Below are 11,831 nucleotides of genomic sequence, written 5' to 3'. Positions count from 1 at the left end.
ACCCCACCCCACCAGCAAGTAGGGTGGGGGTTCACAAGAAACTGGGAGGGGGCACAGCTGGGACAGCTGACCCCAGCTGACCCAAGGGATATTCCATACCATACGATGCCATATGCACTGACCAAGTGGCTGTGTGGGGCTTAGATGCTGGCTGCAGTTAAACCACAACAGTCTTTTTTGGCACCCAACATGGGGCTCAAAGATTTCAAGATAACCACAGATTTGATTGGAATGTGCTAGATCAAACGTAGAGCTGCTTTTGCTGTTTAGCTATTCATCGGCAGGCTCCTGTGCTTGCCACGGGGCTTGCTTGCCTGACCGTATATTAGAGTCTAGTGCTCATTAGTGGCTGCTTTTTGCTTTTGCTGCTTGCTGTACCGCTGTACTGCTGATCAACTCACTCTGCTGTGCTGGGAACATTTTGATAAGAGCAATGGCCATGTGCCAGGGCATCGCTGCTGCTGCTGTGCTGCTGTACAGGACAGGCTGGAACTCCAGTGTGAACTTCAGTCGAAGGGACTGTGACCTGTGGGTGAGTCCACATGGGAGCAGGGCACCCCGCAGCATCTGTGGCCATGGATAAGGCCACACTAGAGCAGGTACTCCCCTGGAGGGACTGCAGTCATGGGTAAGCCCATGCTGGAGCAGGTACATCTCTGAAGGCACTGTGGCCCCTGGAGAAGGCCACCTGGACCAGGTGAACCTCAAAGCAACTCTGGCTGTGGATAAAGCTGTGCCACAGCAGTTATTCCCCTGGAGAGACTGTGGTCATGGATAAGGCTCAACTTGGAGCAGGTACGCCTCTAAGGGACTGCAGTTCATTGCAATGTTAAACCTGATGGTCTGGTCTAAAGGGACCAGCAGTGGAGACTGTATGGGAAATACCTTTGAATTGTTGTAACTCATGATTTCAGTTGCACGTGATAGGAATTACTATAGCAGGGACCACCTGAACCAATGGAGGAGAAGCCTTACAAGAAGTAGTGCAAGTGCAGCAGTGACCCGACCTCAGCTGGCTTTGGTGCCCGGTAGCTCCACGCAACACACCACCTCTCCTGTCCTGAGTGAGCACTGTAACAGATGGAGCCCAAAGCCATGGGCTGAATGAACTCAGTGGACATTTTGAGGCCATCTTACAGACATTTCACAGGGGTGGTCCACAGGCTAAGGGAGTGATACCTGTGTATTATATCATAGGATGGGAAGGGTGGTGGTGGCTAATAAGGACGTATTGGATAGCGTGGAACTTGAGCATGACATAAATCCTATGGAATGAAAGGTGGAGAATGTGCTGGTTTTGGCTGGGATAGAGTTAATTTTCTTCATAGTATCTAGTATGGGGCTATGTGTTGGATTTGGGCTGAAATCAGTGTTGATAGTAGAGGGATGTTTCCGTCATTGCTGAGCAGTGCTTACACAGAGTCAGGGCCTTTTCTGCTTCTCACCCCACCCCACCAGCGAGTGGCTGGGGGTGCACAAAGATTTGGGAGGGGGCACAGCTGGGACAGCTGACCCCCGGCTGACCAAAGGGATATTCCATACCATATGATGCCATGCTCAAAATATAAAACTGGGGGAAGAAGAAGGAAGGGGGAATGTTCGGAGAGATGGCATGTGTCTTCCCAAGTAACCGTTATGCGTGGTGGAGCTCTGCTTTCCTGGAGATGGCTGAACACCTGCCTGCTGATGGGAAGGAGTGAATGAATTCCTTGTTTTGCTTTGCTTGTGTGCATGGATTTTGCTTTCCCTATTAAACTGTCTTTATCTCAACCCACTGTGAGAAGTGAGAAGTGTGAGAAGTTTTCTCACTTCTACCCTTCTGATTCTCTCTCCCATCCACGGGGGGGGGGGAGGGGGGGGGGGGAGGGGGGGGGTGTGACTAAACAAATAACTGTGGGGTGCTTTGTTGTTAGCTGCTGTTAAACAACAACAGCTGTAAAGAGAGATAAGAGCTGTAAGACAGAGTTAGGTGGCAGGGTGACTTTTGCAGCTTCTACACCTGGAGTCTGATTCTGGAAGAAGCAATGATCTAAGGACATTGCCTTCCTGAACAGGAAGAGCTCTGACAACACATTCCCCACCCATCTCTGTGGTTGGGGTGGTTTCACTGGGCACGAATACCCTCCTGCATATTTTATATATATGCATTCATTTGGATCATTAAGTCAGGCAAGAAATATGCACAGTACTACCCCAACAACAGAAATTTTGTGTTGCAGCTTGGTCTTTGACTTGTAAACCTCTTCAAATGTGAACTCTTGCAGGCATGGTTAATACCTGGACTGTATGCAGACAAACCCACTCTCCTGTCCTTGCCAAACCAACTTGAAATGCCTGGACATGCCTGAGTGGCTACGGAAGTCCCACCTCATAACCTCTTAAAGTGTGTAATTTGTGATCTTTTCCTTCTGCAATAGTGTCAATGGCAATAAAATTTGCCACTTATTGCTAACCACTTGCTCAGACTATATGATGTAACGAGGCAAATTTGGTGGCAGCAGCATATTTTGACCAAATAGCACATTCACTTGTTGGTTGGTCTGAGAAATCTCTTTGCAGGCAAGAAGAACACAGCTCCTGGGTTTCTGAGGTCATGTTGAACATGTGTTTCTGGCAGTGGTAAAGAGATCCTTTGTCTGCTATGCACATCACACTAAGCCTTTGAAGTATAACACATGCAAGGCAAGTAAAGCTGGCAGTGTTTGGCCCCTCCTGAAGAGGTGCCTTTCACTGAGGTGGGTCACAACAGCCATTTTAGTGTCTGCCCGTGCAGTTTAGGAGAACACTGCTTTGCTGCCTGAGAAGTTTGAAGGACTTTCCTGTAAGGCTCAATGTATTAAGTGGTCTGAGACACATACAATTTATAATAACTCTTTCTAAACAAGCAGCCTGTCCAGTGGTCTGCATGACCCTGGCTGGTTTCCCTCTGGGCCCTCCCTCGCTGAAGTTCTCCCTCTGCTTCCACCACCTCATCTGTCCGTTTTCACCCACAACATTGTAGCCCCACTATCACCAAACTGCTGGTCGTACAACAGGAACTACCTACTTCACAACCTTCAGGTGGCAACCCAAAGTCTCACAGGGATGGGAAGGTTCTCCCTCTTACTAAGTCCCCCTGTTAGGGGTAAGAGCATGGAAGCCATTACCAATACAAACTCTCCTTGAAGTTGTTAAGTACTATCATATTACAAGTCAGAACACACACACAGGCTTTTTCCTGGTGTCTTTTACATATGAATTTTTAGAAAACAAATACATCCAAACTTCTGACACTGCTCCTAGCCATTTTACATGCTGAAATACTTCACTTATATTCTCTTCTGAGCAACATATGATGCTATGCAAAACAAAGAACAGTCTACAAGGCCAGAAAGAAGTTTTTGTGCCTCACACTTCTCAACGCATTTCAGCTGTCCACGAACAGCAGCAGCTGGCAAATAATATTGACTCCTCTTTGGCAAGCTGTAGCTTTAAATGATCTCCACAGTCCTTCTCAGACTGCTGTACTCTTTAAGAAACCAATTTAAAAATTTTGAAATTCACAAACAAGAAATGTTAAAAGGAAGAGGCTTAGCTCATACAGCGTCACATCTTATTGCCTCACTTATTGCCTGAGGGCTGTGCCTGCTGTACGGTCTGGCTGGGTGCAAGGAAGGGAGGGCTGAACTCTGTGGGTAGGCGTCTGCACTCCCACCCTGCACTGAGACACTGCACCCGGCCAGTGCAAGCCCACAGCTTCCAGTTCAGGGCTGGTCTTTGCCAGCCAGCCCCAGGGAGTTTATAGCTCCCTGCAGAAGACCGTGTTGGTGCAGGAGTTTTCTCCCTGCAGCAGTAGTTCCAGTTTTGGGTCATCTTCTAGATAGCATCAATTAGCCAGATACACTATGAAATGCCCATTTAGTTTCATATCTTTCAATCACTACCGACTTTTGCTAAGCATCCCATTGACCTTTAACTATGCCTCAGAGGAAGTTAGAAAAAGCCTTCAAAGACAGCCGTTTATTGCTAACTGCTCAAAGTGTGCAAATATTAGACCGAGATTACTAGTAAACACCCTGTTTTCCTCCAGCAGTGTTGGTGGTATGGGCAGTTGCTGGGAAAAGGCAGGGAGAGTTGGGAACTGTTGAAATGTACAGTATACTCCTCACCTTAGGAAATCCCCCTGTGCAGGCACCTGCCTATGTGTGCTCTTAAGATGGTTAGACTAGAGCAGTAGCGATTCAGCTGCACTGACTGTAACATTAGCAGTATTTGTTTGCGGTACGAACCTTCAAAACTAAGTCCTATATTTGCTTATGCTAAATATGTGAGCTTATAAAGCCCTTTACAAGAGCTCAGTGGCTTTCTTTTTCTTATTTAATTCTCTGTTGGCCACAGGACACTATTTGAATACCACATTTTCTCAAGTCCTTCACTGTAAGGAGTGCATTGCTTGCCTGTCAGTGACCAGGACCCAGTGCTTGATGAAGAAGGTCATACAGCTGAAAGGGAAGGCAGGCTGTCCCTGCTATCTGCTTGCAGAGCCACAGATTCAAACACTTCTTCTACAGGTCAGCTTGAAGCAGCCAGGATCAGTTAACACCTCCTTCCATAACCAAAGCTGTTGTCTCACTCCTGCTTATTTTCCTAAGAAAGCTTGACATCTCTGTCAACAACCCAAGTAATCTATCCCAAAGACAGAAAGATTACAATAATGGACAGAAGACAGAAACTGCAGGCCACCTTGGTCAGGATGAGGGAATTTGGTTTGTAGGAATGGGCAGAGAGCATGTTTTAGAAGGCAAAATTCAGCACGCTCTTGAAAAAGAGAGTTGGAAAAGTACCCAACAGGGGAGGGCAGGCAGAAGCCCTTCCCTTGGAGATACAGGAGTCCCTGGCCAGCGGACAGGACAATGGGGTGGCACATGAACCCCAGCTGGGTCTTGGGGGAGACACCGATGGACAGCAGGATAATCTGACCTGCAGAGCTAATGCCCTGTGTAGGATGTGACACCTACATAAGGCCCTGGGAAGGAGAGAAGGAGGACTGCTGCCACATTTCAGAAATCCCTTGAGCAGGGAGAGAAACAGGACTTCTGTGGCAGAGGCTCGATATGGGAGAGGATCAGACCAGGGCAGGGGTCTCCTGATGCACACCTCTGACTCCCATCCCTCCCAACCAAAGAAAGGGCCACCCTGATCAGCACCTTCCTTCCTGAGCCATCAGATCTTCTATTTGTCCAGATTCTCAAGGGGGAAAGGAGAACAGATAGAAATACTCATCCTCTTCTCCTCAAAGTCATCCACATCTTAAACAAGCAGTACCGTTTCAAGCGCTCACCACCCAAAAGTATATGCTAACAATAGAAATAAACAAATGGCTCAAATATATAAAGAGATAAATAAGAGCTCACTGAGCTGGATAGTTCAACTTTTTAAAGCTGTTTTGTTCTCTACCAAGAACCACAGAGTGCTCCCTTCCTGCAAACAGCATACTCAGAAAAAAAAGAATTTATTCCATATTTGTATAATAATACACTGCTTGTTCTAGACGTCCTTATGCTTGGAAGAATAACATGGAGTTTAATCCATACTCTGCAGCAAATTTTGAAGTGGTGGCAGGTGGAGAACAAATTCCCAGTATGGGAACAAGGTCTTTTCTCAGTGCTGTCCTTCAAAGGTCAAATATAGGAGTTGGTGTCCTGGCATTTCCGTTTCTTGCCACATTTACAAAAATGACTGAAGAAACAGAAGGGGAGAGGGGTATAAGGGTGAAAGAAACAGGAAAAGATGTAGTCCAAGTTGTAGCCCAACCTGCAATACTGAAACATTTGCTTTCTGCACAGGAAGTTTCCTCTTTCTTTAGTTTTAACATTGAAGCAGGCAAAAGTTGTTGATGTAATATCCAAAGCCACTGCTTGAAATATTAATGTACAACACTAGCTCCTCAAGAAATTTAGCCAAGGTGTAAATGTTCCCCACACGCCTGCAGTGCAGTGAAGTCTGGCTTGCTGTGTGCCAGGAGTGGGAAAGCTGTGCCTACAACCCTTCAGCTATAAATTCATCTTGGAAGTGACTTTTCATTGACTTCATAAATTGTGGAAATGCTTCCGTGATCAAGGGCCCTTCTTCACAGGATGCTTTGATTGAGGTAATAGCTGGTTTTATTGAGCAGAGAGTTGCAGGCTATACTTTGCATTATCTCTCTTGCACACTATTAATTTCTGCTTCCAGAGGTGAACAAGACAACTTTGTGTCTCTATGAGAAAAATACAGATTCTATCCCCATTCTTTTTTTTAACAACTGGTCCTAGTGGTACTGAAAAGTTCACGTTTCTCTTGAGGAAAATACCACCTGCTCATAACGTCAACAGGATGAGGGAATTACTTTGACGCTTGGAAAACATCAGTAATTTATGACATCTGGTAAGGTTGGAGAAGAACGCCCTCAGGAAACCTCACCCAAGTAAAAGTAAGAAAATATGTATCATACCTTGAAAGCTGCTCCACATCCTCCACTGTCTCTGGTAAGGAGATACCTTTTGTCTCTGGTAAAAGCAATACTAGGAAGCCACAGACACCAGCAAGAATACCTACAATGGACGTTGAAGAAATAAAAAAGCAATAAGAAAATCATTACTTTTCTTATTTTCAGGGTTTATCCAATGAGGAAAACCTATTCAGATTAAGGATGAAGTGAAATTTTTAAAGTGCAACAGCTATTTCTGATTACTCTACTCTTATCAAACACTTCTATGCTACATTAATGTAACATATTGCAAAATAGCTTGAGGGCTAGGGGTTCATTTGCAGCCTGAACTGCCCCCAAAGGGAGATCTTAGAAGTAAAAAAACTGATATACGTGCACATGGCAAGTGCATACAAACTGCACTGGAACCAGAATGGTATTTCTCACATAAGACAAATCTGCCTTTTTTCAAGGGGCTTTATCCTGTAGATACATCTGTGTTTCTTGAGGCCATTGATATTTTCCTGAAATACTCTCTTTGTGTATCCACAGCCAAAGTAGATTATGTGATTCAGAATAAAACTTCATCCTTGGGAAAGAGCATTCAGATGCAGAGCCAACCTGAAATACTTCATCAGGAATGGCTATTTTGGAATAATTTCCTGCATAGATATAATCTAAATAATGTAATGAGTTAAAAATAGAAGGGCTGAAGCAAAAAGTAAAATGTTTCCTGACTGTCGCACAGTCCTCTGTGATCCTCACTGATTTGGCAGCTCTTTACTCAAGCCAGAGGGAATTCTGCCTTTCAGCAGCAGCAGAATTTCATAATTAGATACTGTGAAGACCGTACTTCTATATATGTCTATTCTTGGAATAATGGTAATCTTTTAAAATGCCTTTTGTCTTTCCATTTTTGTCTTCAGCTAAAGTTGTCATTAGTACCAATTTCCCTTCTTATTCTATCCTATCTTTTTTTGCTTTTTTCCCAGTCACCTGTATCTCCTGGAAGTCTGGTTTAGCCACAGACTCCCATTTCCTTGTTAGAAATAACTTGGGTTTTTTCTACAGAATTACTCCACTGGCTCTTGCTCTAGGCATGAAGGTTGAGAGGGGCTGATCTGATGGGGAGATGAGGTCACACACTACACTTTTGCCCCAGAAGAAAAGCACTGTTAGGAGGATATTTAAACCAAAAGTATATTTTAAATCAAATCTTACTGAAAATAATTAGAGGTAGCTCCAACCAAATGGCTGCTAATCGGAAAAGCAGGAACGGGGCTATGATCCCACCCAGGTCACACAAACTCGAGCACAGGGAAACACCAAAGTTTCTGCAAAAGAAAAATAGATATTTGAGAGGCACTACCAAAGAGATGAACCAGCAGTTTAAGGAGCAGAATGTAGACTTAGCTCCAAAATTAACTCATCAGTATATGTCATGACATTAAACAGAGGCTATTCAGTTAGGAAACTCTGGAGAAAACCAAGTTTTACTAAACAGCAGTGAAACAGAGAATTGGGAAAAGCAGAGGGAAATGTTGAAAGGTTCCTGGGAGCTTTCTACGTACCTCAGCGTCGTAGGGTACAATTCAGTGTTCACGAGATAGACAATTTCAAAAGCCATCGTGATGGCTAGCCTTCCCAGCGTGGCAACTGTTGTTTTGAGCCATGGAATATCTGTAGATTCAAAAAGAAGCCAGGTGAAGTGTGCTTTGCTGCAATAGTGGAGCATTTCTGAGAACCCCAGGCCCTGTCAGAAGAAGCTACATCATAGAAACACTGGATCAGTGCAAGTCAGACTGATATAAGTCTATACTGGCATTTATTGCTTCCCAGAATCATGCAAGGCTACTTTGGAGAATCAGAAATCACTTCCAGTCACTTGATTCAAGATGCTGGTGGGTCATAGCAGCGTGGGTTGGAGAACGAATGTTATAAGCTTCCGTGACCATGCCCAAACTGTGCTCTGGAAAGAAGCATTTATTTATATAGGGATGTTATGCTGTAAGAAACACTGCTGAGTCACCTCCCAAAGCCTTTTGACCACAAAGAAGCTACTTCTAAAAGTCCATAGAATCATAGAATAATTTCAGTTGGAAAAGACCTTTAAGATCATCAAGTCCAATCACAAACCTAACACTGCCAAGTCCACCACTAAACCATGTCCCTGAGTGCCACATCTACATGTCTTTTAAATACCTCCAGAGATGCTACAGTAAAATAATTCTCCCTAGAGCGGGCCAACTACATTTCGTAATTTGTCTAGCCATTGCACATTAGACACACTCCTAATAATGCCACTCCTGGCCATCCTCCCCTTTCCCTTCCCTGGTGCTTGTCTTTGTTCCAACCCAGGGGCCTTACACTGCCCCAGCTGCTCTGCCCAGCTCTCCTGGCTCCGCTCAAGCCCTGGCTCCCAGCCACTGCCCTATATACATCTGCAGGGTGCCCTTATACATCAGCAGTGGGCGCGATGGTTACATCTGCACCATGTGCAACCCTTCAGCAGTCTGACTGCCCACTCTGGAGAGCTGGTGGCCTCTGGAGGAGCATCACAAGGAACTCAATAAGCACTTCTGCAATGGTCTTGGGAGAGGATGGTTGCCTGTATGATCTAACTGGCCAAACAGAGAGGCAAGTGAAACAGCAAGCCTCAACTTGGCATGAAGGGGAGCTCTGCTGTTGGAGAGGGGTCCAGCAGTGATTGTGTTCTCTCAAAACTTCAACAGGAAGAATAAGAAAACATTTCAGTTTGCACTGAACTAAAAAATTAGACGCTTTAGTTTATTTCCCCTCCAAAACAAGCAAACAAACCTCCACCAAATTTCATCCTATGTTGCACGACACTGCTTTTGCCCTGAAATGTTCTTTTTGCAAACACCTGAAAGAAAAGCAAGAAGAACAAACAAATCCATGTTGTCTCCCTGGCATCCCTTCAGTCCATCAGAACCCCGAGGTGAGGGTGACGTCCATGTGCCTCCTTCCCCTGCTGGGGGCCTCAAACTGTGTAAGCACCCCAGCGTGATGGAATGCTTGCAAGCTGCCACTGCAGATTTTCACATTTGTATAAACAGACCTTTCTCAACAGCAGGTGTCCCATCTACAAGTATCTAATTTCCAGGCTGTCCTCTCCTCACCTGGGCAAGGTCCCCTCAGCACTTCACCACTACTGAGAGCAGGCTGGCAGCAGCATCCTGCTGGCCCCCCAGGCCACTCCTTTCTCCCCTCACTCAAGACATACCAGGCCCACACGATGCTCCTGCTCTAACCCCAGACCTGCTGTACTGTGTTCAGCATACAGTATGACCCAAAATATATGAAGGTGCTAAAGGCAGGTGTCCTGCAGGAGTAATTCCCCAGTGCCACTCTTCGATTTCCTCCTCCTGCAACAGCCCTAGCTTCAGGAGATCAACAGTTCCCCAGTCCTTGCTGTCCCAGGGGGTCCTTTGTAGTTCTTTAACAGGTGGAGAACAATGCTGGCAAAGTCAGCAGATGATATGGTGACCAGGCCCTCTGTGCCTGAATCGCCATGCCCTGCATCAGGGGAGCTGCCACAGAAGCATGGGGTGACTGGCATCTGATTGACATATGGCGGCTCTTCTGAATGGCATACAGCAGTGGGCATATGGGGAAAATCTGCCAGGACAGCAGAGTTAGTCCTCGCAGGCTTCAGTGGTCAAACTGATGAATGCAAACAAGTGATGATGATGTGACATTCCAGGGAACGGTCACACAGCCACCAGTGCCAGCACCAGGAACAGGCTGTTGATCTCCCCTCTCCATTTCCCTCTCCCATTGTTTCTGTTTCTATTAAACCAATGAAGCTCCTCAAGCATACAGTATTAATTTTAAGTACTTTTGGAGGAATCCCTTTAAAGAAAGTTTAACTGAGATGGAGGTGATTTAATACACCTCTCTGAAGGATTTCATTTTGCACTTACCACAAACATGACTGTTTTTATGGGCACATCATACTCTTGAAGTGGCTTCTCATGGCTCTTCTCTAGGAAGACAATTGCCCCACAATATAACTTTGGGAACTAAAACCTTTAAGGCTGGCCAGGACTGTCCCTTACTTTGACAGGAACATCCGTGGGGAGGAATAAACCTCTCTAATCCCCATTCAGCTGCTGGTTCCCAGCTACACTAAGGTGAAGCATGCTGGTGTGGTAACATTTGCTTCAGAGCACTTCTAAATTCTTCCCCAGGGATAAAAAAAAAAATAGACACAGAGAGCAAAACAATTTAAAGAAAAGACAGGAGTGCTAGGAAGCCTGTGTGCAATATCAGACCATTTCATTGTCCTTGAAACGAGATTAAAATGTCTTAATCAAAAGCCATACCTTTCCTCCAACCTCTTAACATTGTCCAAACCCCTGGAAGGGTAAGGGCAGGGCAACAATCTCCATGTTGTCTGACACAGCCCCTACATCATGTTGTGGTTTGCATTGTTTTATTTGCAAATGAGAAAACCACCAAGCTGCCTCAGCTAAATCACTGATTTCTTACATCATTAAGTGTCTTCCAAGTCAGGGAGCGTATTTTACCTTTATGTTTGTATACTTTTCCCTTGCATTTGCCTTCAAAAACAATACAGGGTCTTTATACCCATTTTTCCTAAGACTACACCCAGCTGTGGCTCACTACCCATCAAAGATATGATCATTATATGTCCCAGAGGAATCTGTAAGCAAGTAAGGTATGTTGTTCCATGACTGCAGTGCTGCTTGCATCACCAGACACTTTTTACTTTTATGTACAGTTTTGTGTGGCCTGCTGTCCCTGCTTAAGAGGTGTCAGAGAGACATCATTGACCTAAAGAGCCTGGCCTTGGGAAGGGAATTACCTTCTGGCAAGAAGGCAGTAATGAAGCATGCAATTCCTGCCACAATGTTGCTTATTCCAAAGGGAAGGCGCCGGCCGATGCGATCGATTGTCACTAAAATTAGGAGAGCAGCAGGCAGCTCCACAGCTCCTGAGATGAAGAAGTCTAGGTAGAGGTTTCCTCCAACAATTCCTAGGCGCATGACAAGCCCTTGGTAGGTCAGGGCACTTGTGAACCTAAACAACAAAGGGAAGAAAATGTTGAGAGGCAAACGAATTACTACAAGCAGCTGGAAAGACCCCAAAAGTCACAAGGGAATTTTTCTCCATAACTCACCAGGCGTACATCAGGATAATTGTGTTCTTCCTCATCTGAGGAGTCCTCACCAGGTCGAGAAAGGAGGGGTTGCTGACCTCCTCATTGCTAAGAGTAATCTGAGGGGAAAAGTAAGCAGTGGAGTCAGCTGTTGGGGGTCAGGCAGGTGCTGGGGCAGAGTTTCTATGTAAACATGGTGCTCAGCAATATTCCAGTCCAGCGAGCAAAGGTGCTGATGAG

At 45.4% G+C, this 11,831-nt stretch overlaps 1 protein-coding gene across 1 annotated transcript in view; it reads right to left on the bottom strand.

Moving 5' to 3' along the window:
- Window positions 1-5,472: 5,472 nt before the first annotated feature.
- SLC22A3 (solute carrier family 22 member 3) overlaps window positions 5,473-11,831 on the bottom strand; it is a 28,696-nt gene continuing 22,337 nt past the window's right edge. Inside the window, exons 6-11 of the mRNA XM_075088042.1 lie at window positions 11,613-11,710; window positions 11,298-11,512; window positions 8,020-8,128; window positions 7,670-7,782; window positions 6,473-6,572; window positions 5,473-5,718 (exon numbers count right to left, since the gene is read on the bottom strand). Coding sequence (XP_074944143.1) covers window positions 5,661-5,718; window positions 6,473-6,572; window positions 7,670-7,782; window positions 8,020-8,128; window positions 11,298-11,512; window positions 11,613-11,710 — 693 coding nt within the window. The 3' untranslated portion in view covers window positions 5,473-5,660. The remainder of the gene's footprint in view (window positions 5,719-6,472; window positions 6,573-7,669; window positions 7,783-8,019; window positions 8,129-11,297; window positions 11,513-11,612; window positions 11,711-11,831) is intronic.

The sequence above is a fragment of the Phalacrocorax aristotelis genome, chromosome 3 (genome assembly GCF_949628215.1).
Source record: "Phalacrocorax aristotelis chromosome 3, bGulAri2.1, whole genome shotgun sequence".
In the NCBI taxonomy this organism is placed as follows: Eukaryota; Metazoa; Chordata; class Aves; order Suliformes; family Phalacrocoracidae; genus Phalacrocorax; species Phalacrocorax aristotelis.
The sequence above is the reverse complement of the archived record's forward strand: the minus strand, read 5'-3'. Positions and strand labels throughout refer to the sequence as shown.